Below are 27,098 nucleotides of genomic sequence, written 5' to 3' on the forward strand. Positions count from 1 at the left end.
GTGTGTGTGTGTGTGTGTGTGAGAGAGAGAGAGAGAGGAGAGAGGGGGAGAGAGAGAGAGAGAGGGATCTGTTGCAGTAAAGGTTACAAATAATGGATTAGATCCGTGATTCTCAAACTTTTTGGACTTAAGATCCCTTTACACTTTAAAAATTATTGAAGATCTCAAAAAGCTTTTATTTATGTGGGTTATATCTATGATATTTACTATCTTGGAAATTAAAACATTTTTAAAAGTAACTGTTAATTCATTTTAAAAACGATAATAAACCCATTACATGTTAACATAATAGCATTATTATTAAGATAACCATATTTTATGAAAAAAATATAGTTAAAAGAGTGGCATTTTTACATTTCTGTAAATCTCTTTATGTCTTAATACTAAGAAAACTGGATTCTTGTAAATGCTGCTGCATTCAGTCTGTGGTGGTATGTTATTTTGGCTGAAATATGTGAAGAAAATCTCACCTCATACAAATACACACTTGGTAAAGAGGAGTATCTTAAGAGCCCTTTCAGCTAATTTGGATATTTCTCTTTGATATCTGGGCAAGTGATAGTTTAAAGATTACTTGCAGTGTAGAATCTGAAATGTTATAAATAAGCATTTCTTATTCCGTTACACTAAGATCCATTGGTCTGTCTTGAACTCTGGATCTTTCAGCTGTGCATGATCCTGTAACATCATGCGTTGGTCATTTGGAAAATATTGGTTCACTGAGTTGTTTAGGTCTTTCAAACACTGAAACATTTCTGTATGTGATATCAAAAGATCACATTTGTTAATCTCATCATTAATTTCATCAGAAAACTCTTTTGAGTAGGGGGAAGCTGTCACGTTCAGGGTGGCAGATAAAAAAATTTCCAAAATTCTTATTTTCTCTTGAAAGTTTGGATTTTATCACTGACTGTCAGTTATTTTCCTTGAGGTGGCAGGCTCATTTTGTTCATTTTTGAGAAAATGCCAAATCTCAATAATCAGAATTTATGTTAGTTTTTCTTCCAAGTAAAAAAAAAAATGGCATTCCATGGAAAAAGCCACCAACTCAGCTTGCAACTCAAACAATACATTTCCTAAGGAAAACCATCCCCACAAGGATCCCAGATGTCTTTTACCTCATTTGGTATGATGCTCTTTCTCTATTGGAGAGTTTTTCCAATGTGGAAGTGTAAAACTCTAAACATAATCCAGAGTAGAAGCAACAGAGGAGACAGAGTTGGGAAAAACTGTCTAAGTATGTGACCCACAGTAACTAATTTGATATGCTGTTTTTATTAAAAGAGGTACCACTGGTATAAAATAATGCATTAAATTCTATGCTTAGTATCTCAAAGACCAGGTTCTTTTGAAAAGGAAAACAGCAGAGAAACACTATTCAACTGATGACATGGTTTAATATTTCTGACACTGAAAAATGCAACCAAAGCATCCACTTTAAAAAATCTACAGCTGATCCTGCAGGAGGAGATATTTTAGGCAAGTTATTTTTTTAACATCATACTTCTTATTTTAATGTCTTCCTTACTAATTCATGCACTCGAAAATAGTTTCATCTTGGAATTTTCCAGCAAGTTATGGATTTGAGTTCATGGGAAGAAAAATAAACTTTAGGCTTACTAATGGTAGATATTACCAAATTCCCTTTTCTGTCTTAACATTTTCTTGGAACTCATCAATACAGAGGGTTTTAATTCATCCATAAATTTTCATGGCACTTTGCACTATTCCTCTGATAATAGTTGTTTTGGTCCTGCATATTAATTTAAACCACGGTTCAGCGATCTTTAGAGCTGAAAACCACAGTTCATGAATCCCAAGCATCCTTTGTATTTCAGGTGGCACCTGTTCTCTTAACACAACAAATGTTTTCAATTCAGTCTCATCCTTTAGTCAGCTATGTTGCTAAGATACCTGTGTTGTCACACATTTTCTCTTTAACGTGTTTTCAGTTCATATTTGCATACATTTTGGCTGTCAAATGAGGAAACAATATTTAAGATACTCTGCTTCCTTGCACCTCAGGCCAGCTGTTACTTTTTTTTAAAACCAAACTGTAAGACATTTTTGAAAATGGCCATTTTCTTTGTATTGATATTAAATCTATTCTGACCATATCATAAGAGCAGAAGCTGGAGCCATTCAGACAGGCATTTGTCCATGAGTCTGAAGGATTCAGCAAGGCTTGCAAAAGTGCCATGACTTTGTGAGCTGTTCCTTCAGCATTTAGCATCTGCTTTGTTCCTAGCATTGTGTAAGGTGATAAAACTGATGCTGATGATGTGAGCAGTGTCAACACACTACCACCACCTGGTCTTTGAGAGCTTTAACAGCTCTCTGTATGCTGGGTGCTGAAGATACAGACTTTCCATATATTCCATTCATTATGTCATCCCTATGAGATAGCTTCTATCATCATTCCAATTTTACAGATGAAGAAACTGAGACTTCTCCTAAGATCCTGTAACTAGTAAGTGAAGCTGAGATTCTTTTCTATAGGAGCCAAGCTCTTAACCACTTAACTATAGATAACACTGAACTTTAAATTTTTTTTAATTTTTTTAAGTCTTTATGGAAAGGGTGATTAGGCAGACTGAGGAGGAGAGTTTATAAACAACAGCTCTCTATTTTTAATTTTCTTATTTAAGTATAGTTGATTTACAGTGTTGTGTTAGTTTCAGGTATATAGCACAGTGATTTCAGTTATACATATACATATATTCTTTTTCAGAATCTTTTTTCTTATATGTTATTACAAAATATTGAGTATAGTTCCCTGTGCTCTACAGTAGGTCCTTGTTGGTTATCTGTTTTATATATAGTAATGTTGTGTATATGTTCATCCCAACCTCTAATTTATGCCTCCCGCACCACTTTCCCCTCGGTAACCATAAGTTTGTTTTCTATGTCTGTGAGTCTGTTTCTGTTTCATAAATAAGTTCATTTGTGTCATATTTTAGATTCCACATGTAAGTGATATCGTATGGTATTTGTCCTTCTCTTTTTGACTGCCTTCACTTAATATGATCTTTGGTTCCATCCATGTTGTGGCACATGGCATTATTTCATTCTTTTTTATGGCTGAGTAATATTCCATTGTGTATATATACACCACATCTTCTTTATCCATTCATCTGTCGCTAGGCATTTAGGTTGCTTCCATGTCTTGGCTACTGTATGTAGAACAGCAGCTCTCTGTGTGCATTATTTCTGATAAAAAAAAAAAAGACTATATGAGGTGTTCAGCAAAATTCCCTGTGATTTGGGCATTAGAAAGCTTAGGAAGGCACATCTGTATTGGAAGGAGAGCAGGAGGGAGAATGTAGAAGTCACCTGTTAGAGTCTCAGAAGGACCAAGAGAACAGAAAGTAGCTTGGAAGGAGGGCATAGACATAAATTTCATGAATTAATTCAACCTTTGTAAGAAAATGTGATTGTTAGGATTAAAATAGGATTAAAAATACATTACCCACCCACTACTTAACTCAATTATTATTAGTTCAGTAATATGTATCCATTTGTTTAATATCTGGTCCTGTTGAAAATAGCATAGTGCCCTGTTCTCTGGTGTCCACCAGTTTCACTAATGCCTGGAACATAGTAGATACTCAATAAAATATTTATTGAATGAAAATTATTTGAGAGTTTGTATTGTACCTATATGCATTGACCATTTCTATACTTTCTTGTAATGAATCTGTGGGCTGTATGAAGTATTTACACCTTTTCAGGCCACATGTCCAGAACCCCAAATTCATTTAAAGATAAAATGCATCTTAATTTTATAATTACTCACTACATTGGCCATTCTGGAATCTCTGTTATAAATATAAGCCTTAGTTGATTGTTTACCCATGAGATTGGAATGGCTTTCTACCTTGTAAATTACGTGTGTCTGGTGAATTTTAATGGAAAGTTTAATCACGTATTTCTAAAGGCAGTTTAATTAGTTGCTCAAGAGACCCTTCTCTCAATTCATTGGTTTGGAGGGTAGTTTTGTTGATTTGTTTTTATTTAAAAAAAAAAAAAAAAAAGGAAAAGCCAGTGCAAAAACAAAACCAGGCATGCTGCTCAGTAACTTTCCTTTAAGCCCTGGGAGACATTTAATAAAGGAACTGCATGTATCTAAGGAAGAACATCATGTCATTTTACCCACTACCCTCAAAATAATTAAAAAGGCTTTTAAAATGCCAGAAATTAATCACCAAGGCTGACCTTACTTCTCTGGATGTTCTAAACCATTTGTGAGGCTTAGCACTGAATCAGGGAAGGTCATTTTCCATGGTGAATATTTCTGCTTGCTGATAGTTCTGGGTCTTTGTAGCCCGGGACCTTACTAAAGTAAGAGTCAGTCTCCTCACACTTTGAGTAATCTTATCTCTAGGTCCCAGGAAAGCAGGTGGAGTGGACAGAGGATAGGTGTGAAGTCGGGAGGCCTGGGTCCCCACCGCTGCTCATTTGCTTAATGATTTCTGCCCCTGATCAAGTGCTTTAACACCTTTGCACTGTCATTCTGGAAAACAGGAATGTGAGGATACAGTGAAATAGTGTATGTGACAGAGCACTTTGTAGAATCTAAATCTCTATCTAAATAAATGCGCCTGATTTGGAGGCAGTATTAGAGTTAAATATTTTTTTAGACAGAAGAATACAGTAATTAAAGTTATTGTAAAGTAAGACTAGGATTGTAAAGCCATTTACCTCACACATTACTTCTTGCTCTGCAGCATGGTGACAGAATCAGGCCTGCTGCTGGAAGGGATTTTGTAAGGCTCTCTCTGTCACCCAAACCTGCTTTCCTGAAACTAGGTGATAATTTCCTGCTACTAGGCAGGGACATGCTAAACCTAAAGATAACTGTGACATGTCTTCCCAGAGCGTCGATTTTACTCAGTAGTCATTGATTGAAAACATTTTTATATTAGACATTTTTATATGGGCACATTTGAGGGAGCTTGGAGAACCACCCCTGGATCCCTGCACATCCCTGTTCACTGTTGGTTGCTATTAGGAACATTTTGGTAGAAAAGGTGGTGAAGCACTAGCTGAAGCTGGCCAGATAGCCTTAAATAACATTTGACCTTATCAACCAAAGATCTTCAGTTGTTCCTTAAGTTTTCTCCCATTAACCTATCCTTTGTGGAGGAGGAAAACGGCAAGGTAGATCTCTCTTAATACATTAAAATGTCACTGAAAGACAGATGTTAAATCATCCTTTAATCTGTTCTCCTTCCTTCTCACAGGAAGTTGATTGCAGTCTGACTTTCTGTGTTTTATTTTCCAGTGTGCTGATCATTTGTGGGCCTGGTCTAGATGCCTCAAATCCCTTATAAAATATCAAGGGTCAAATGGGACATATGTATATACACACATATACAAACACAATACACGTGTGTATGGAAGACTCTAATTATAATTATTTTTCATATATATCACATATATGTATGATATATATGAAAAAGTCTATCTCTTATATGAAAAAGAACATTCAAGTTAGGGGTTGTTCTGTCTTAATTTCATTAGGAACCTTTGAACTAACAGGAATTTCATAAGATGAAATACTATGGAAATGTTATGAAAAGTTTATTTTTGAAAAATGCCCAGATGCCAGCTGTTTTTATTTTTTCAACATCATTATCTTAATGTAAAACATGCCATGTGGTAGTGTCATTACAAAGAAAAGACATATTAATATCTGACAGTGAGGTAAACAATTAACACATCTATGAATTATTCTCATGCTTATGCTTCTTCTCAGGGAAATTATTTATGAAAGTTAAATCTGTTACCTTCAGGCCACTGTTGCTATTTTCACATATTAAAAATAGACTTTCAAAAGTATGTTTGAACTTTATACCATGAGCCCACATTTATCTTTATTGAGGCTTAAAATGAATATTAAAATAAATTACATTTGGAATATTCTAATCAAACTACACATATGGGAAATAAGCTTTTTAAAAAAATTAATTTATTCATTTACTTATTTATTGGCTGCGTTGAGTCTTCATTGCTGTGCACAGGCTTTCTCCAGTTGCCGACAGCGGGGGCTACTCTTCATTGCAGTGCATGGGCTTCTCATTGTGGTGGCTTCTCTTGTTGTGGAGCAATGGGCTCTAGGTATGCGAGCTTCAGTAGTTGTGGCACGTGGACTCAGTAGTTGTGGCTTGCAGGCTCTAGAGCACAGGCTCGGTAGTTGTGGGATCTTCCCGGACCAGGGATTGAACCCGTGTCCCATGTATTGGCAGGCAGATTCTTAACCACTGTGCCAACCAGGGAAGTCCATGGGAAGTAAGCTTTTATAATGTAAGTTTTAAGAGGTTCAGTAACAGGTCCTTTTTAAAATAACCAAATCACATAGACTTCATCTTATCCTAATCAGTTGAAGTCAGTAGTGGAATGAGAAAACTGAAAATGTAGTGCCTAGCTTTTATTCTGATTCACTGGCTTGCTTTTGTTAAATTGGTGATTGTGAAATGTTCACTGAACTGCAATAACTTGAAATAACCTCCTATGGCAGTTTAAAATCTGAAAATACTCCTAACATAAATCTGAGTCTGCTTTTTAGTTGTACTTTCCATATGTATATTACAACCAAAAGCTCTCTGAAAAAGTGAAAGCATCTGTGATTCCAGAGTTTTGCGCTGGATTTAAAGTCTCTAATTGTTGATATAGTGTTAGAGCTTCTCTAATTTCATCTCCTCTATTGTTACAGAATAATAAAAGTGTTCCTTTAAGTCATGCAAGTAATAGATATCAAAAATTTGAGTAAAACAGAAACAAAAATGTTAATGACATATTTCCCTCATTAGCCCTCAGGTTCATTTAGGGGGGAAAATTGGGAAGAAGTTCGTATGGAGGCCGATTTCAGCTTTTTATTCAGAAGAACCGAGAAGGAATGTTGCTATGAACATCACCATACAACCATCACTGCGAATGGCCGAATACTACTCTTATTGTGTAATTTTATATATAATTACATGTATATATTTACTTGTTACATGATTCAGGGCAGGAAGACATCTGCCATTTATTTTATCTTCCCAAAGTACCTATTATATAAATTGTTATCAATACACCAGGGCTACAGTCTAGTATCCATTAAGAGCTTATAAATGAAAAAAATAAGACTGTGTCCTATGAATTAACTTTAAGATCACCAGGGGGATGGGATAAATTGGAAGATTGGAATTGACGTAGATACACTAATATGTGTAAAATAGATAACTAATGAGAACCTGCTGTATATACCACAGGGAACTCTACTTAGCTGTATAGTAGAAACTAACACAACATTGTAAAACAACTATACCCCAATTAAAAAAGAAAAAAAAAAAACCTTTAAAATCACCACCTAAGATATTTGGTCAGAGATATGCAGAATCATCAAAAAGAGACACCTGGAAAAAGGAGACTCAAAGAGCTAGGAGCTGCTTATGCCCATCTAAGCACTGACTTAAAATAAAGGTGCCTCTCACTAAATGGGCATGAGCATTCTAGTCTTGTGGCAGGGCCATCCTAATTGTAGAGGAATCAAAGGATGTCTTAACTCTGTGCATTAAATATTCACTTCATCTAACCCACTCCACTTGTCTGACTCCATTCTCATCTGCCTCCTAATTATTGTTTGTTTCCAGTGTAGGTATGCTACCCAAAAAAGAGCATGTTGGTCACCTACTTTATGATAATTATATCTCAAATCTTAATATAAACTAGACAGCCATCATTTTGCTTTTACCTATCAGCTTCATGAGCTTAGTATTATAATGTTATTCTCCCCTTGAGAAATAGATATGATCTCCTTGCTGACAAATTAGGTTTCTGAGCCTGCAAAAGTGAGTACCACACAAAAGCCTGTAGTAAATTAGCCAGAGCTACCTTGAAGGGACTCACTCATAGCCACGCTGGCCTTTCCCACTTAGACACACTCAGATCTTTACATCCCCTTGTGCTAAATGAGTGTGAACCTTCCTTTTTCCTTTTGAATTTCTGTTAAAAATATAGAGAAGGCCATGGAGTTTATTTAGTCCAGCTGGGACTTGGAAAAAAAAAGTTCAGTGACTTGGCTGCTGTCAGTCAGAACCATGCTTGGTAACCAAGCTGTGTGTACTCCACCCCTCCTCTCTGGGCCTGGTATGCAAAACACTTCCTCAAACTGTCGCTTGGAGAAGTTGATCATTTCTGTTGTTTCTTGAAAAGAATAAGGAATGTGGGGCTGTGCTTTTTTGTTTGCATTGTGTTTTCACATGTTTTCTGTTTGCAATTATTGAGTATAAGTCAGGGAACATCTTAGAGTGTACAGAGTTTGGTAGTGTGAGTGTTAGTATAGTGCAATTTAAATTTACGAAACACTGAAATGAATGCATTGATATGTCGTATTGTTTTCTGTTTAGAGAGATATTGCGTTAATGCTAGGGCAGCTGTATAGTGAAGACTGAGTTAGGAATTATGATGTGACTGATGCCAGGAGCATAAAAATTTAGAGCCCTGGCCGGATTTAAGAGTTTCCTGTGCAACATAAAAAGTTACTTATCCCAACATAACTTAAGGAATTTATAGAATTCTGTATAGAAATCTCTAATGTTTGACTTAAAATGCATTTGAAAATTTTGAGGAGCAAAATTTATAGCATCTGGTAGATGCTGTAAATTCAAATATAAGCTGTACTGAATTGGCTGGTAATCTGAGGGGTGCTAGAATATAAATGATCCAGAAACTTATTCAAATGATAGCCTTTCAAAATTGCATGTGGACTGTAGGTAATATGGGGGGCAGGAGAGTCTAGAGGAAAGACACAGAACTTGAAGTCATGTAGACCTGGGTTCAACTCCTATTCTCACCACATACTAGTTAGGTGACCTTAATCTCTCTGAGATTATGTTTATCTATAAAATGATACCTTCCCTATTATGTTAATAACTAAGCTACATCATACGTGTATAGCATTTACTAGTATAGTGCTGTGTAGTTGTCAGTTAATAAGTGTAAGTGACATATTGTTGTTCAGTACCTTGAACATATTCCACTCTTGGCTCTAATGGAGAAAAACTGGGTTACAAATGATAATTCAGGGGACAAATGTATGAATAATCTGTGTATTTAGAGTGAGCTGAATTTGCTTGGATCTATAAATTTTGATAGTGGAAGAGCTTTGTTGTTTATATCTCAATTTTAACATTTTTTAGAAATTGCAGGATTTGCTAAACCTGAACCAGTGACTCAAATCACCCAGTAGTAAGTAAACCCAGCTAGTCTTCATCTCCGCAAGCCCCAGGGCCATGCCAGCGAGCACTATCCTTTATGGTGCTTTTTTGGATGGAATGCTGATTTAGCTTAGTTAACTGGAGCATTGCGATCACAAGTCCGTGATGTCATCATGATGTTACAAAAAAGGTGGCTGTTTGTGTGAGGTCCTTCCCATTTCCTAGAGAACATTCTTACTATTAGTGTGTCCTGATGTTCAGTAATTGGAGATGTATTCTTTTGGCTTAAGTCTTGGTCCCAGACTAAAAATCAGATATTCATGGAAAAGGAAGTGTAGTTATTTGCACCTTAGTGTGAGTTGATAAGACCCTTCCCTATAAGCAAGGTTTGAGGCAGGAAGGAGGAGAGGACAAGGATCACTCAGAGTTTGAGCCCCGGGGTTTAGATTACCAGGACAGGGTAAGTTTAAAATTGCAGAATGGTGATGCCTGTGATGTGTCCCTAAATCACCTGGTTACAATTTGACCTGAAGCTCACATTGCTTAGGACAATGGCCTTGGGCCTTTAATGTGTATCCCTGTCACATGTTATGTTAACCGTAATCTTGGAGAGATGGGGTCTTGGAAGGGAAGGAGGGGAAACTTCTATTTATTGATTGCTTTGTATGCTGGGAATAATGCAAAATACTTATTTAATTCTTAATAGTTCTATAATGTGAATACTTTTAATTCATTTTACACACAAGGAAACACAAACTGGTAGCTTGATCAAGGACACACCACAGCCAATAGGATGTGATTTTAGATTTTGTCTGGCCCCAGAGCCCATGATCCTGTTGGTGAAAGTGAGAGGCTAGCTCAGGACAAATCCAGGATTATTATTAGACAGACAACAGGGTGGTAGGGTCAGTGGTGGAAATTTCTTTATTCAAAAAAAAGCAAATGCGTTCCTTTCCAAGGTCACCTATTTCCCTTTCTGTTCCTTATTCTTCATATGATGCCCATGCGTGCGTGCTCCCCCTCCCCCCGTTTTTCCAGTCCTCTTCTCTGTGCTGCAGTGGAATGGACAAAGGTAGAAACAGAGAGGGTTGTGGAATCTGCTCCTTCCCCATCTCTTCTTCCAGGCCAGTCACCCTCATCCAGGCAAACAGTACAGAAGTGATATCTATATTAAAGGATGGCCAGAGAGAGGTCTGAGACAGGCCAAAGATTTCCAGTCAAAATAAAAAGCTAAATACTGCGGGCATTTCCGGCAAGAATGATCTTGTGGGACGTGTGCCCTGCCAGTTCAGCTCCCCACCCAGCGAAGCCATTTTCTATTTTATAGAACCAAAATATGAGGGAGCTCTATCCCTAACAGTCAGGTTTATCTCCTACTCTCTTTACAAGGTAGCAGAAAGAGCTGCCAGGCTTTGGGGACAAAAGACACGGATTCAGATCAGAGAATTTCCACTTCCTGACTGGGACCTTGAGCAAGTCACCATGTGAGCGTTTCTTCGTCTATAAAATGTCCATTATACAATGTGTCTCAGATTATATGACCAAGAAATAGAGCAACAATATGAAATATCACACATTGTTCCTGGCTTCCTGTGCTGATAACCTTCTTTCCTTTTCACCCCGTCCCAACCCTGCTCCGTCAACTAGCATACATGTCATTATGTGCCTTTTGAAAGATAGGATTAGAACTAGAATTTGGGGGATTTTGGTAGAGACCATAATATAAAGGGAAGAACAGGAGTTTCCAGGCATGTTTGTATGTATAAACCAAAAGCAGATTAATTTGCTAACTTCTTGGACAGGAATCTATGTCTTATACTACACAGTGTACCCTGCAGCTAGTATTTGGCACAGCATCCCTGTAATAGTGTCATTTATTGAGTGGTTACTGCCTAGTTTTTCCTCTTTTACCTATCATCCCCTTTAAACTGCCCAGTAACCTACAAGATAGGTATTATTATCCATAGTATGTAGATGAGGTAATAACCAAGGCAACAAGCAAATCTCCCAAGGTCAGGATTCAAACTTTAATGTCTCAGATTTCAAATCTCATTTTTTGTTATAACATACAGCTCCCCAGTAAAAATAGCTGCCTTCATTTGGTTTTATTTTTATTTGTTGAACCTTTATTTGTATGAGCTACTGTGCTAGATTCAGAATTTATACTAAGATGTTTAAGACGCAGTTCTATATAAACAGCTACACAGGCAACTGTGGTATGAGGTAGGAGTGGATACATCTCATAATTAATAAACAAGTGAAGGACTGAGGTTCACAGGTGGGTGAGGTCACATCTAATTGCTGCACATGGTCAAAGGCATCATGAAGGAGGGCGTGTCTGAACGGAGCCTGAGGGCTGCATCTCCTACTTCTTGTCCTGCTTGGTAAATTTAAGATACAGATATCATAGGGACTATTACTTTTTCTTACCATTCATTGTTACTCATTGCTTACTGTGTCTTACCATCTATTGCTGCTCTTTAAAATTGAAAGGAATAAATAGAGAAACCACCTTGAATAGAATTAGGAAAAAACAGCTGCCCTCAGGCTCCCTGGTTTCTTCTCATGGTCTCATTTGAGTGGACATAGCACAGGGTTTAGGAGCCTGACTCCCGTCCGCCACCTAACCTAACAGCTGTACAATTTTGGGGAGCTAACTTCTGTAGGCCTCAGTTCTTCCCGCTATAAAATGAGGATACTATATGCCTCGTAGGTGTTTTTCTGTGAAATGAATGGGATTCTATATGTAGAGTGCGTAGCTGGGTGTTTAGAGCATACGTCCCTAATAATCAATGAATGATAGTCATAATTAATAGATGTGATATCTAAGTAGATAGATATGGCCAGAAAAATATAAGGAAGCGTGGTATACATTTGTTTGGAATGTCAGAACATTGATACTGGTTCTAAATTAGAGAGTTAGCAGTTCTGACTTGAGAGCGCCTCAGAAGTAATGCAGAAATGCAGCTGCAGTTGTGGAAGGCATAATAGTGATCAAACCCTGAGCCACTTGAGGGGAGCTAAGAAGTTTTTCATCCTGAACCATTGTTTTCTTTCTCCTTAGTGCCCTAGATAGTTTCTCAAGTTGTAATTATTTCAGTATTTCTTGCTTAGGTAGAAAAATTACTCAGGAAAGACAGTATGACTGCAGAGTCTGCTGTAGACCTGGCCACTCAGTGACTAAATGTTCACTTTTACTCAGCCATGAATTTTCTGGATAACTCTACCAAGTTATTTTTTTAACTTAGTAATTTAAACATTCAGTGTTAAATATTGTGGAGAAAAAAAATACTGTTCAATTTGCCTTCAGAGTCTGTTTTTCTCTGGGCCCACTGAGAATCAGATAAACTTCACTTTAGATTGTACTTGACTAAAGAGTTGGCTGGCCTTTATATTTTTAGTCATCACATGACAAACTAGGTCTACGCTGAAGAGTAATTTAGGTTAGGCAAGGAAAGTTCTTTCCACCGTATTTCTTCTTGGGGGAAAAATTTTTTTTGTCTCATATTAATCACCTAAGAGTATAAATTTGTGGAAATGAAACATCTGTAGATGTAAATACTGACTTTTGCCTTTTATTTACTTAGAAATGTTTTTAAAAGAGTAAGCCATTTAAAAAGTTGAAACAATAGACTCAAATTTGAAAATATTTGTGGGTGTTGGAAAATCAGTCACTCAGTATTACCGATATCTAGCATGGTTTAAGGACCACTTCATGTCCTGCTTAAATTAGAATCTACATTGGGTTCGTGACCCCTATAGATTGTGAAATCGCAGATAAAGTCTTTACATTTATCTAAGCAAATGGACTGAATTTATTTCAATATGGAGTTTAAGATTCTTTATATACAGTGAAACCTTAGAATCATAATGGGTTAAACTTAATTACTGTAGCATGAGGAAACAGATGGGTGGTGTTTAGGGAACCAATAAGAGAAAACTTAAGTTTACAGCACCTTAGTAAAAAAACTACTGTATAGGTATTGCTCTTAACTGGAGCTGGATTTGAGTCTCTTGCCCAGCACTCGCCTTTCTACATCACCAAGCAAACACCTAAGGGTCCAACAAGCACAGTTACGCTACAGCTGGGACCTGTACACATGAGGAGTCATTCCCAGCGGCTTGCACTGTGCCCTGTCCTGAAGCTCTTTGAATGAAGAAGGTTGAGACTAAGAATGAAAATAATGGCTGGACCTATTTAACCTTAGATCCACAACAAAACTTCTCATGGTAGGAGGTCAGAACTGAGCACTCCAGGGTGTTGGCAGCGTTATGTGCGTGCTCTTTGGTCATACACGAAAGTAGTGTGATACCTAGTTAACCTCCTTTTCTTTTTCATCAAAATGCTTATTAGCTTTTGCTCATCTTTAATAAATTGGGGTTTTAGTTAACTAACCTCTGTCCATGTGCACAAAGGTGGATTATAGATCAGCCTTTCATAATTTACCTGGCAGTGGTACATTCATTTTAAAACCTAGTGCTGTGTGTGTTAATTGTTTGCTTTTAATAGGTTAAAAAAAAATCCATTTTGTAATGATGCATGACTCATTCAGTGCTCATTGTCTTCCCACTGATTTTATTTTATTTTTTTTGCCTTGAGCCAGCAAGAAAATCTTACATGAGAGGAGGGAGAAACAGACAGTGAGTTGAGGAATACAGTACTTAAATACTGTTGCTTGATTTTCATTGGTTATCTCCTTTCTTACGGTGACCAGTCTAATCCAGCCTTCCTTGTCAAATCCCTCCCCTCCCCCATCCTCTACCAGGGGCTTCACAGGGTGTCAGTTGCTAGAAACTGACTGCAGGCAGTATGTAGGCATCTTTCATTCAGAATGGACATTAATATATTGACTAGAAAAGAAAGCTTTTAGAAATGTGTCATTTGTCAAAATAGCATGGCTTTTTAAAAAGGATAGAGAAATGCTGAATGTTTTGTATGTTAGCATCGACTATTTCTGTTCAGACTCTTAAGTTTTCAGAAGCTTAAATATAGAGCCCTTTAAAAAAAAAAAAAAGGGAAGAAAGAAGAATTTTTCTGGTTAGTCGACCTCTTTTTAAAGAAGTGCTTCATCATCCTCCTCCACCTCTCCGTGATGTTTCTCTGCAGCTCTCTGTAGGGTAGGGTTCTGTGCTGGCTGGCAGAATGCTCATTTGTTAGCTGAATAGAGTTCATCGACAGACATAGATCAATATAGGTTTTCTTTATTTCCTGTGAATTCCAAAATGCCATCCAAAGAGTCTTGGTCGGGTAGGAAAACTAATAGAGCTACAGTTCACAAATCAAAACAAGAGGGCCGTCAGCAAGATTTATTGATAGCAGCCTTGGGAATGAAACTGGGTTCTCAAAAGTCGTCTGTGACAATCTGGCAACCTCTGAAACTCTTTGCTTATTCGCAGTTGACATCACTTGTTAGAAGAGCAACTCTGAAAGAAAACGAGCAAATTCCAAAATATGAAAAGGTTCACAATTTCAAGGTAAGAATGTTTATTTTTAACCTTTTCTTATAAGAAACAAAATGCACATTACTTGAAATATACAATATTAAAGTGTGTCTTTTTAAAACTAGAATGACTGGACTAAAATGTTCTTGCTATTCAGGGAATGAAGATGTTTTAACATAATTCTTTTTTTAAGGACTAGCTGAATAAAGGTGATAGAATCCAACCTCATTTTCTCTAATGCTGATTTAGTATTCTGTTTGATCAGTGTATACTCAACAGTAAAAGTCCTGACTGATATTTAAAAGGTCTCATTTAGTAATGATTTTGGCATTATTTTTATTTGTGATGTGAATATATCTAACTACCTTCGTTGGATATTTTGTGAGAGGATTAGATCTTATCTCCTTCCGTTTCTGGTAAAAAGCTTTGGCTATAAGAGGCATGTGCTGTTGCATCTGGATTGAGCAGATGGTGTGCATTTCCCATAGTTTCTGTCTTTTCTCCTCTGCTAATGAGTTGACCATGATGAAGGGAGGATGGCTACCATGGGACTGTTATGCTGCTGACACTAGCAGCTTCTCTTCACTTTTTTGAGTATTTTCTTTCACTGTGTGTGTGTTTGTGTTTTAATTATTGTGTTATTGTGTTTTACCAACTATAATGATTTTTCATCAAGATGATGTGTGTGTGTTGATTCAAGCTGTATGTAGGTCTTGCCTGTATTTATAGCCTGATATAAGACCTTGAAGTTCAGTCCTTTGCTGCCTAATTCAGAGAACATACAGTGTGAGACTGTATGTAGGGAGACCCAGTTACACTTTATGGGTAGATGCACTAGTATTTCTATAGTAACTTCCCAATAGTTATACAACTTTATGATGAAGTTTCTGAGACATGACTATTTTTAGTGTAGACAAAATGGTGTTAGTTTTGAGGTTGGGGGTATCTGTTTTCAAAAGATGATGAAGCTGGAAACCCTGATCTTCCTTTTATTTATTAATTTATTCAACATTTATTCAGCAGATAGAATGCACCAGACTCTGTAGTAAGACATTTCATTCCAAATTTGTAATTTATCCTGATTTTTAACATTAGCATTAATTTTACTTAAATGCTAGATACCCAGCCCCCAATATGCTCTGCTTTTTCCATAGTGGACAACATTTTTATGAACTTCAGATTATTTGGGGATAAAGGATACATTCCAAAATGTATGGGATGTGCAGAGATTGCTAATATCGCAAGGTAAACCAAATAGTGTTTTCTCTCTTTAAACACATTATTAAAGACCTGATGTAAAATGAAATTGAGACCATTCAGTGTGTGCATCCAGTCTCAACCACCTCTTTCATTTATGAGCCTAAGCAGTCCATGCAGGTAACTAGGTCTCCGTGCTTTCTTGCATGATACACAACCTGGTCTTACAGGATTTTTATCAGGAAAATGACTCCAAATACATCCTTTTGCAAATATCAAGTTATGTGCATGTTCAGTCTCAAAAATAGCCATTTAGGTTCCTAAGCAGGAAACTATGCAAACTTTTTAGAAATGGCTGAGATTTTAAAATATATCCCTCTGGTATGTTAAGCAGGAACAGATTGACCTATTAAGGATGCCATTTTACTGCTAAGTCAAGTTCATTGTACATGCTTTCTGTCAATATTGATAAAAAGCAAAGGGTGGATCTGTTCAAGGATTTGCATAAACAAGCATATTCTCTAATTTTTTTTTTGGTTGTGTCTTCCAGTAATTTCTCAATTTTAATTTAACACATGGCTTTAATGAGAAAATTTTGTATAACCAGAAAATGCTGACTGTGGGACCAGTTGTGACATTGTGACTCATAGCTTGGTACCCACACTGTTTTAAAGATATTTGTTGGGGTTTTTTTTTTGAAGGGGGCATATTAAAAGTAGAAGTCTGCTTCCTTCTCTGGAGCTAAAAAATTAAAACTGGCTTGGGCTTACTGTTTAAAAATAAGTAAAGTATTTACGCTTAGAAAGAGTTCATGTTGGACAGTAAATTGCATTACATATTTTTTTAGAGTTGCTAATAAGGTCAAAAGTCTCAGAATCTGACTCTTTCATTGAAGTTACTCTTTGTTTCTTAAAAAATGTTTCTGTGGGGTGGCATTATAAAATAGAGAAGGGGGGGTGTCATACTTGACTTCCGGGCACATCCCTAAAAGAATTCATGCTCTGTGGCAGGAGCAGTGCTCTCCCACACAATTGCTCACTTAGAATGTCACTGCCTGTGATATGTAAGTATGTCCAGTTCAGAGATTTGTTGTAGGAAAAATCCTGATCATTTACATAATGATAATTGTTCACGTGGCCTTGCCATTGACTATTTTCTATGTTGGTGAAAGTGTGCTCTGCCTAACCACCAACCCACTCACCAAAGCCTCATTTCAGTGTGGTTTTCTTTTTTGCCTCTTGAATTGCCTTGTTATATAACATTGCTCTGTGGTGTCGAACAGCTGTCAAGTCTCATTTCAGAAGATGAAGCCATGAATGTCTTATACCTTTGGTGAAAGCATTCACCAAGGTGAAATCCAAAAAAAACAAAATCAGCTGGGCCTAACTCCAGGCTCCAGGCAGGTATTTGTTTTTTCCTGTTGTTGTTTGTTTTTAATAGAAGGGGAAAAAAATGAAGAAGTCTTCCCATTTTGCTGTGTTATATAACACAGTCTTTTTTTCCCCCTATTGTTATTTACAAGGATTTGATAAAGCATCTATCACAAGAAAGATAGCTGTTTCTCTCAGAGAGGTCATCATTTTAAAAATAAATATACCACATCCTTTGAAAATGATTACCTTTTTAAGTTGTCAGTGTAACAAAGTGAAAATATTTTTAACTGTCTCCTGGATCAACCTCTCATTTTAAGAACTGCCCCCATCCTAACACAACAGAAAGAGAAAGCGCATGCACAAGCGCTAATTTCTTAAACTGACTTAAAAACTAAGCAAAACAAAACAACCTCTGCCATTAAAAGTCAGGCACAGGCACCCCACCAGCAGTGATTGCATCCTATATCTGAGGCTCTCTGAATAGAATGATAACTAAGACCCATCCCTTGCCCTCAGGAACTTGCTTGCTATTGGTATGACCTTGAGCAGATTGCTTCATCCCTCTGAACTTCTGGTTCTACATCAAAAAAATTGAATTCCTGGTATGTGTAGGTACATGGTACCCACTGTTCTTGTTATTACATATTACCCCTAAGTGGGTATTTTTCTGAATCCATATCAAGACTGTTTCTTGCCCAATAGCAGAGATCATGATGCAGTTGAGAACCCTGGCATGATTGTGGTGCTAAAGAAAGCTCTTGCTTCTTTCTTAGCTCCCGGGCACAGTTAAATGTTATGTAAGAGCAGTGCATTTTCATGCACCACAGAATACAGTGAAATCTTCTGTATTTCTTTTACTCCTTTCAAATTATTCAAGTGTTCCATTTGCTATGTTTACTTCAAACAGCTCTGTAAAACAAAATCAAGATTACATATAAAGTAATAATAATAACAGAAACCTGGCTACTTAGGCAAATTAAATGATTAAAAGAAAATGTGAAGAATTAAGACACTATTTTTAAAAATTTTTATTTTATATTGGAATATAGTTGATTAACAATGTTGTGTTAGTTTCAGGTGTACAGCAAAGTAATTCAGTTATATTGCATGCATGTATTATACATGTATCTATTCTTTTCAAGTTCTTTTCCCGTTTAGGTTATTACAGAGGATTGAGCAGAGTTCCCTGTGCTGTACAGTAGGTCCTCATTGGTTGTCTGTTTTAAATATAGCGTACATGTCAATCCCAAACTCCCAATCTATCCCTCCCCACCAGCCTTCCCACCCCACTCCCATAGCCATAAGTTCATTCTCTTAAGTCTGTGAGTCTGTTTCTGTTTTGTGAGTTTGTTTGTATCATTTTTTTAGATTCCGCATATAAATGTCATATGATATTTGTCTTTTTCTGTGTGACTTCACTTAGTATGATAATCTCCAGGTCCATCCATGTTACCACAAATGGCATTATTTTGTTCTTTTTAATGTGATTAACATCTCATTGTATATATGTACCACATTTTCTTTATCCATTCCTCTGTCGATGGACATTTAGGTTGCTTCTGTGTCTTGGCTATTGTAAACAGCACTGCAGTGAATGTTGGGCTGCATGTATCCTTGTGAACCATGTTTTTCTCCAGATAGATGCCCAGGAGTGGAATTGCAGGATTATATGGTAGCTCTATTTTTAGTTTCTTAAGGAACCTTTCTACTGTTCTCCATAGTGGCTGTACCAACTTACATTCCCACCAACAGTGTAGGAGGGTTCCCTTTTCCCCACACCCTATCCAGCATTTATTGTTGGTAGATTTTTGAAGATGGCTGTTCTGAATGGTGTGAGGTGATATCTCATTGTAGTTTTGATTTGCATTTCTCTAATAATTAGTGATGTTGAGCATCTTTTCATGTGCCTCTTGACCACCTGTATGTCTTCATTGGAGAAATGTCTGTTTAGGTCTTCTGCCCATTTTTTTGATTGGGTTGTTTGTTTTTTTGATACTGCCACACGTGCTGTTTGTAAATTTTGGAGAATAATCCCTTGTCAGTCACATCATTTGCAAATATTTTCTGCCATTCTGTAGGTTGTGTTTCATTTTGTTTATGGTTTCCTTTGCTGTGCAAAACCTTTTGAGTTTAATTAGGTCCCATATGTTTATGTTTGTTTTTATTTCCATTACTCTGTGAGACAGATCAAAAAAGATACTGCTGTGACTTATATCAGAGTGTTCTGCCTGTATTTTCCTCTAAGAGTTTTATAGTATCCAGTCTTACATTTATGTCTTTAATCCATTTTGAGTTTATTTTTGTGCATGGTATGGAAAAATGTCTTAATTTCATTTTTTTACATGTAGCTGTCCAGTTTTCCCAGCACCATTTATTGAAGAGACTGTCTTTTCTTCATTGTATATTCTTGTCTCCTTTGTGGTAGATTAATTAACCATAGGTGCAAAGGTTTACTTCTGGGCTTTCTATCCTGTTCCATTGATCTATATTTCTGTTTTTGTCCCAGTACCGTACTGTTTTAATGACTGTAACTTTGTAGTATAGTCTGAAGTCAAGGAGTCTGATTCCTCCAGTTCTGTTTTTCTTTCTCAAGATTGCTTTGGCTCTTTGGGGTCTTTTGTGTTTCCATACAAATTTAAACATTTTTTGTTCTAGTTCTCTGAAAAATGCCGTCAGTAATTTGATAGGGATTGCATTGAATCTATGGATTGCCTTGAGTAGTATACTCATTTTGACAATATGGATTCTTGTAATTCAAGAAATGGTATATCTTCCCATCTGTTTGTGTCATCTTTGATTTCTTTCTTATGCATCTTACAGTTTTTGGAGTTACAGGTTTTTGCCTCCTTAGGTAGATTTATTCCTAGGTACTTTATTCTTTTTGATGTGATAGTAAATGGGATTGTTTATTTCTCTTTTTGATCTTTCATTGTTAGTATATAGAAGTGCAACAGATTTCTGTGTATTTTGTATCCTGCAGCTTTACCAAATTTGTTGATGAGCTTGAGTAGTTCTCTGGTAGCATCTTCAGGATTTTTCTCTGCAAACAGTGACAGTTTTACTTCTTTTCCAATTTGGATTCCCTTTATTTCTTTTCTTCTCTGATTGCTGTAGCTAGGACTTCCAAAACTATGTTGAATAAAAGTGGTGAGAGTGGACATCCTTGTCTTGTTCCTGATCTTAGAGGAAATGCTTTCAGCTTTTTACCATTGAGAATGATGTTAGCTGTAGGTTTGTCATATATGGCCTTTATTGAGTTGAGGTAGGTTCCCTCTATGTCCACTTTCTGGAGAGTTTTTATCATAAATGGGTGTTGGATTTTGTTAAAAACTATTTCTGCATCTATTGAGATGATTATATGGTTTTTATTCTTCAGTTTGTTGATATGGTGTATCACACTGATTGATTTGCGGATGTTGAAAAAAATCCTTGCATCCCTGGGATAAATCCCACTTGATCATGGTGTGTGATCCTTTTAATGTACTGTTGGATTTGGATTGCTGGTGTTTTGTTGAGGATTTTTGCATCTATGTTCATCTGTGATATTGGCCTGTAATTTTCTTTTTTTTGTGGTATCTTTGTCTGGTTTTAGTATCAGGGTAATGGTGGCCTCATATCATAGAATGAGTTCAGGAGTATTCCTCCCTCAATTTTTTGGAAGAGTTTGAGAAGGATAGGTATTCTTCTCTAAATGTTTGATAGAATTCGCCTGTGAAGCCATCTAGTCCTGGACTTTTGTTTGTTGGGAGTTTTTAAATCACAGTTTCAATTTCAGTACCTGCAACTGAACTGTTCATATTTTCTATTTCTTCCTGGTTCAGTCTTGGGAGATTGTACCTTTCTAAGAATTTGTTCATTTCTTCCAGGTTATCCATTTTACTGGCATATAGTTGCTGCATATAGTCTCTTATGATCTTTTGTATTGGGTTGGCCAAAAAAGTTCGTTTGGGTTTTTCCACAAGGTTACAGAAAAACCCAAATGAAGTTTTTGGCCAACCCAATATTTCTGTGATGTCCATTGTAACTTCTTTTCCATTTCTAATTTTATTGATTTGATCCCTCTCCCTTTTTTTCTTGATGAGTCTGGCTAAAGGTTTATCAATTTTGTTTATCTTTGCAAAGAACCAGCTTTTAGTTTCATTGATCTTTTCTGTTGTTTTATTTGTTTCAATTTCATTTATTTCTTTATGATTTCTTTCTTCTACTGACTTTAGGTTTTGTTTGTTCTTCTTTCTCTAGTTGCTTTAGGTTTATTTGTGATTTTTCTTGTTTCCTGAGGTAAGATTGTGTTGCCATAAAGTTCCTTCTTAGAACTGCTTTAGCTGTGTCCCATAGGTTTTGGATCATTGGGCTTTCATTTTTATTTGTCTCTAGGTATTTTTTGATTTCCTCTTTGATTTCTTCAGTGATCCATTGGTTGTTTAGTAGCATGTTGTTTAGCCTTCATGTGTTTGTATTTTTTACAATTTTTTGATTTGTAGTTGATTTCTAATCTCATAGCGTTGTGGTCAGAAAAGTTGCTTGATATGATTTCAATTTTCTTAAATTTACTGAGGCTCGTTTTGTGGCCCAGCATGTGATTAGTCCTGGAAAATGTTCCCTGTGCACTTGAGAAGAATGTGTATTCTACTTCTTTTGGATAGAATGCTCAATAAATATCAATTAAGTCCATCTGGTCTAATGTGTCATTTAAGACCTGTGTTTCCTAATTGTCTTTTTGTCTGGATGATCTGTCCATTGATGAAAGTGGGTTGCTAAAGTTCCCCACTATTATTGTGTTACTGTTGATTTTTCCCTTTATGGCTGTTAGGATTTGCCCTATATATTGAGGTGCTGGGTATATATATATATATTTGCCCTATATATTGAGGTGTTGGGTATATATATATATATATATTTACAATTGTTATATCTTCTTGGATTGGTCCCTTGGACACTGCATCTTTATGTAGTGTCCTTCTTTGTCTCTTGTAACAGTATTTTAAAGTCTGTTTTGTCTGATATGAGTATTGCTACTCCAGCTTTCTTTTGATTTCCATTTGCATGGATTATACCTTTTTCCATCCCCTCACTTTCAGTTTGTGTATGTGTCCCTAGATCTGAAATGGGTCTCTTATAAACAGCATATATATATGGGTCTTGTTTTTGTATCCATTTAGCCAATCTATGTCTTTTGGTTGGAGCATTTAATCCATTTACATTTAAGGTAATTATTGATATGTATGTTCCTATTGCCATTTTCTTAATTGTTTTGTATTTGTTTTGTTTTTCTTCCCTTCCTCTTTTGTCCTCTGGTGATTTGATGACTAACTTTAGTATTGTGTTTGTATCCCTTTTCCTTTTTTGTGTATCTGTTGTAGATTTTCAGTTTGCAGTTACCATGAGGTTTTATTACAGCAGTCTGCATATGAACAAGATTGTTTTAAGTTGCTGGTCTTTTAATTTCAAATGCATTTCCAATATCCTGCATTTGTGCTCTCCTATTCTCTCAATTGCTGATTTTGATATCATATCTGTGTGTAGATGATTTCCTACCTTTACTGTATGTTTGCCTTTACTGGTGAGCTTTTTTCATTTTAATTTTTTGTTTTTAGTTGTAGCCTTTTCTTTTCTGCCTAAAGAAGTAAGTTCCTTTAGCATTTGTTGCAAAGCTGGTTTGGTGGTGCTGAATTCTCTTAGCTATTACTTGTCTGTAAAGCTTTTGATTTTTCCATCAAATCTGAATGAAAGCCTTGTTTGGTAGAGTGTTCTTGGCTGTAGGTTCTTCCCTTTCATCACTTTAAATATATTGTGCCACCCTCTTCTGGCCTGCAGAGTTTCTGCTGAAAAGTCAGCTGATAATCTTATGGGCGTTCCCTTGTACATTGCTTTTCCTTTGTTGCTTTTAATATTTTTTCTTTGTCTTTAATGTTTGTCAGTTTGATTACTGTGTGTCTCAGTGTGTTCCTCCTTGTCTTTATTCTGCCTGGGACTCTCTGTGCTTTCTGGACTTGGGTGACTGTTTCCTTTCCCATGTTAGGGAAGTTTTCAGCTATTATCTCTTCAAAATTTTTCTCAGGTCCTCTGTCTCTCTTCTCCTTCTGGGACCCCTACAGTGCAAATGTTGGTGCATTTAATGTTGTCCCAGAGGTCTCTTAGACTGTCCTCATTTCTTTTCATTATTTTTTCTTTATTCTGTTTCACAGCAGTGATTTCCACCATTCTGTCTTCCAGCTCACTTATCTGTTCTTCTGCCTCAGTTATTCTGCTATTGATTTCTTTAAGTGTACTTTTCATTTCAGTTATTGTATCATTCATCTTTGTTCTTTAGTTCTTCTAGGTCTTTATTAAACATTTCTTGTATCTTCTCCATCTGTGTTGCCATTCCTTTTCTGAGATCTTGGATCATCTTTACTAGCATTATTCTGAATTCTTTTTCAGATAGATTGCCTATCTCTGCTTCACTTAGTTGTTGTTCTGGAGTTTTATCTAGTTCCTTCATCTGGGACATTTTGTCTCACTTTCTGTGCTTGTGGTTTACATTCCACAGGCTGCAGGATTGTAGTTCTTCTTGCTTCTGCTGTCTGCCCCCTGGTGGATGAAGCTAAGAGGCTTGTTTAGGCTTCCTGGTGGGAGGGACTGGTAGCTGCCCACTGGTGGGTGGAGCTGGATCTTGTCCCCCAGGTGGGCAGGGCGGGGTCAGGCTGTGTTTATTGGGCAGCTGTTTACTCAGGAAGACTTTAAGCAGCCTGTCTGCTTAGGGGGTGGGGCTATGTTCCTGCCCTGTTGGTTGTTTGGCCTGAGGCATCCGAGCACTGGAGCCTACAGGCTGTTGGGTGGGGGCCAGGTCTTGGTGAGAAAATGGTGGCCTCCAGGGGGGCTCATGCCAATGAGTACTCCCCAGAACTGCCACTACCAGTGTCCTTGTCCCTGCAGTGAGCCACAGCCAGCTCTCCCCCACCACCTCACAGGAGAACCTCCAATACTAGCAGGTAAGTCTGGCCCAGTCTCTTATGAGAGTACTGTTTTTTTCCCCTGGGTCATAGTGGTGTGCATGAGACCCTGTTTGTACCCTCCAAGAGTGGAGTTTCTGTTTTCCCCAGTCCTGTGGAATTCCTGTGATCAAACCTTGCTGGCCTTCAATGCCAGATTCTCTGGGGGCTCCTTCTCCTTTTGCAGACCCTCAGCCTGGGGGGCCTGATATGGGCCTCAGAACTTTCACTCCTGTGGAAGAACTTCTGTGGTATAATTATTTTCCAATTTGTGGTTTGCCCACCTGGCGTGTATGGGATTTGTTTTTATCATGGTTGTGCCCCTCTTACCTTCTCATTGTGGCTTCTTTGTTTTTGGATGTAGGGTATCTTTTTTGGTAGGTTCCAGCATTTTTTGGTCAGGGGTTATTCAGCAGTTAGTTGTGATTTTGGTGTTTCCATAAGAACAGGTGAGTGCATGTCCTTCTACTCCGGCATCTGGTCTTCTTTTTTTTTTTTTTCTTTTCCTTTGTGCTGAGTCTAATGTCACTTGCTCATCAGGGGCGCTATGCAGAGGCCTTGCATGCTTCACTTCAGACCAGAGTTCCTCACGCAAACAGGCTGCTGAAGAATTATAAATACTTTAAAATATGAGTTTAGTTCTTTTCTAAAAGAACTGGTTGAATTTAGAGTTTCAAACACTTGTATTCTACATAGAAATGAAAGGTGATGTGTTAATAGATTTAATGTTGCGAAGATAATAGGCAAGCAATGAATCCTGAAATATTAATTGATAATGTAATTAAATTAACTGTATAACATGAACCTTATAATATTTAATAAAATTACGGATTCAAGACCTACTGGGATATAGTGATAATAGTTAACCTGTCAGTCCTGGCCACCAGACCAGACATTCTGCTGTTGATAAACTGAAGGTTAGAAATGGTAAGCACTCCTGTGGAAAGTGGTCTTTCCTTTCCTTTGAAGGATACAGGCAAATTCGAGCCCTGTGGTCTTCATTTGTTTCACATTTGAGAAAATAATACAAGATGAAACAACAAATAGAAATAGATTTAATATAAAATGTGGTGTTAAACTACATGATCTATAAGTTCTCTAACAGCTTTTAAATTCTCAGATTAAATTACATTGAGAAGTAATAGATTTGTTAACATAATTATTCTCTTTTCCATTGTTAAAAAAATGTTCTTTCATATATAGTTTAACCAGTTATATTAACAATCAGTGAAATGTCATATTCCAGGACCATACCTACCACCTCCTTTGTATTATTTCCACCAGCCATCATAACACCACCTCCCATCTTTCCTCCCTTTGTTCTCCCTTCCCCTGTCCCCATATCTAGTAAAATGACTTATAGATGCTCAAGAAGCATCTGTTGAATGACTAAATAAACGAGCAGACAGTGTGACATGGGGGACCTTTGTTGTGGTGGTGGTAGTTATTTTGAAACTACTTTCATGCAGCAGGAAATTTTGACACAAAAATAGATTTTTCTAATGGCCTTAAAACCTATATTGTTACAAAATTTTTTAAAATCAAATTCATGTGTGTTTTTAAAATGAAATAAAACCCAAAATATTATGTTATATTTGACTGGAGAATCTGTGTTCACATTTTAAGTTCTTAGAAATTTGAATATTGTTTTGAATTAATAGTAATTTAAAAGTGGTTAAATGCAACATGACAAAATGGAAATGGTAGCCTGGAATGTCTCGTAAGTAACCTTCACCATAATGTCGCTCACCATTGCATCTCCTGGGATGTGAACATGGAGTGTTCAACATAAACATTTTAAAAGAATAATGTTTTTCAAGAATGAGATTAAACTGAATTATATTAGAAATTTCTATATTATACATGGATATAGAAATGTATACATACACAAAATTCCTGATTCTTAATATGGGTCTCTTGCAAGGGGAGATATAAAGATCAGAGCATAGCAGGGGTTCTGTCTGCCTAGGGCAATCAAACTTGTAGAGGGTATGGAAAGAAACTAAGCAATTAGACAAGATCATCTGTAAAGTCCCTGTAGACAGTTTCTGTTGCTATCCAGTGTAGTACTTATCAGATGCTGTGGAAGCCAAAAAAAGAAAAAGAAAAAAAAAAAAAAAATGAACACACACTGTTCTGCTTTTTACTTTTGCCCTTGCTGGTGGTGAGCAGGACCACAGAGACTCATCTTGCACTTCCATCCAGGCCTGTATGCTGCCCCCAGCACTGTGGCCCTCTTGACCTCAGTCCTGTCTATCCTTCCTGTGTTTTGTAATGGTGGCTGGGGAACAGGTTATGACACCTTGAGTGTAAATCTAGATTATTAAGGTCATTGGAAAGGTTACTGCCTAACATTAATACTCCGAAAGGAAACATTTTACAAGATTTTTGTTGGTTTGCATATAGTTGCTTACACTTCTTCATAGCCATTTTATGGAGCTAGAGAATTTTAAATGCTGTACTTGACTCAAGGGAAACCCATCATTTCATGGATTGGAAGAATTAATATTGCCAAAATTTCCATACTGGGGGCTTCCCTGAATGCAGTGATTAAGAGTCCACCTGCCAATGCAGGGGACTTGAGTTTGATCCCTGGTCCAGGAGGATCCCACATGCCGCGGAGCAACTAAGCCCATGCACCACAACTACTGAGCCTGCGCTCTAGAGCCCGCAAGCCACAACTACTGAGCCCACATGCCACAACTACTGAAGTCTGCACGACTAGAGCCAGTGCTCCGCAACAAGAGAAGCCACAGCAATGAGAATGTCACACACTGCAATGAAGAGTAGCCCCCACTCACCACAACCAGAGAAAGCCTGCATGCAGCAACAAAGACCCAAAGCAGCCAAAAATAAAATAATTAAAAAAATAAAAATGTCCATATTACCCAAAGTGATCTACATATTCAATG

The 27,098-nt window shown here is 37.0% G+C and overlaps 1 protein-coding gene across 1 annotated transcript in view; it reads left to right on the forward strand.

The window, feature by feature from the left end:
* CHN1 (chimerin 1) overlaps positions 1-27,098 on the forward strand; it is a 198,905-nt gene that overhangs the window by 135,576 nt on the left and 36,231 nt on the right. The window contains exon 8 of the mRNA XM_057746578.1: positions 14,601-14,678. Coding sequence (XP_057602561.1) covers positions 14,601-14,678 — 78 coding nt within the window. The remainder of the gene's footprint in view (positions 1-14,600; positions 14,679-27,098) is intronic.

Source organism: Hippopotamus amphibius, chromosome 8 (genome assembly GCF_030028045.1).
Source record: "Hippopotamus amphibius kiboko isolate mHipAmp2 chromosome 8, mHipAmp2.hap2, whole genome shotgun sequence".
NCBI classification, from domain to species: Eukaryota; Metazoa; Chordata; class Mammalia; order Artiodactyla; family Hippopotamidae; genus Hippopotamus; species Hippopotamus amphibius.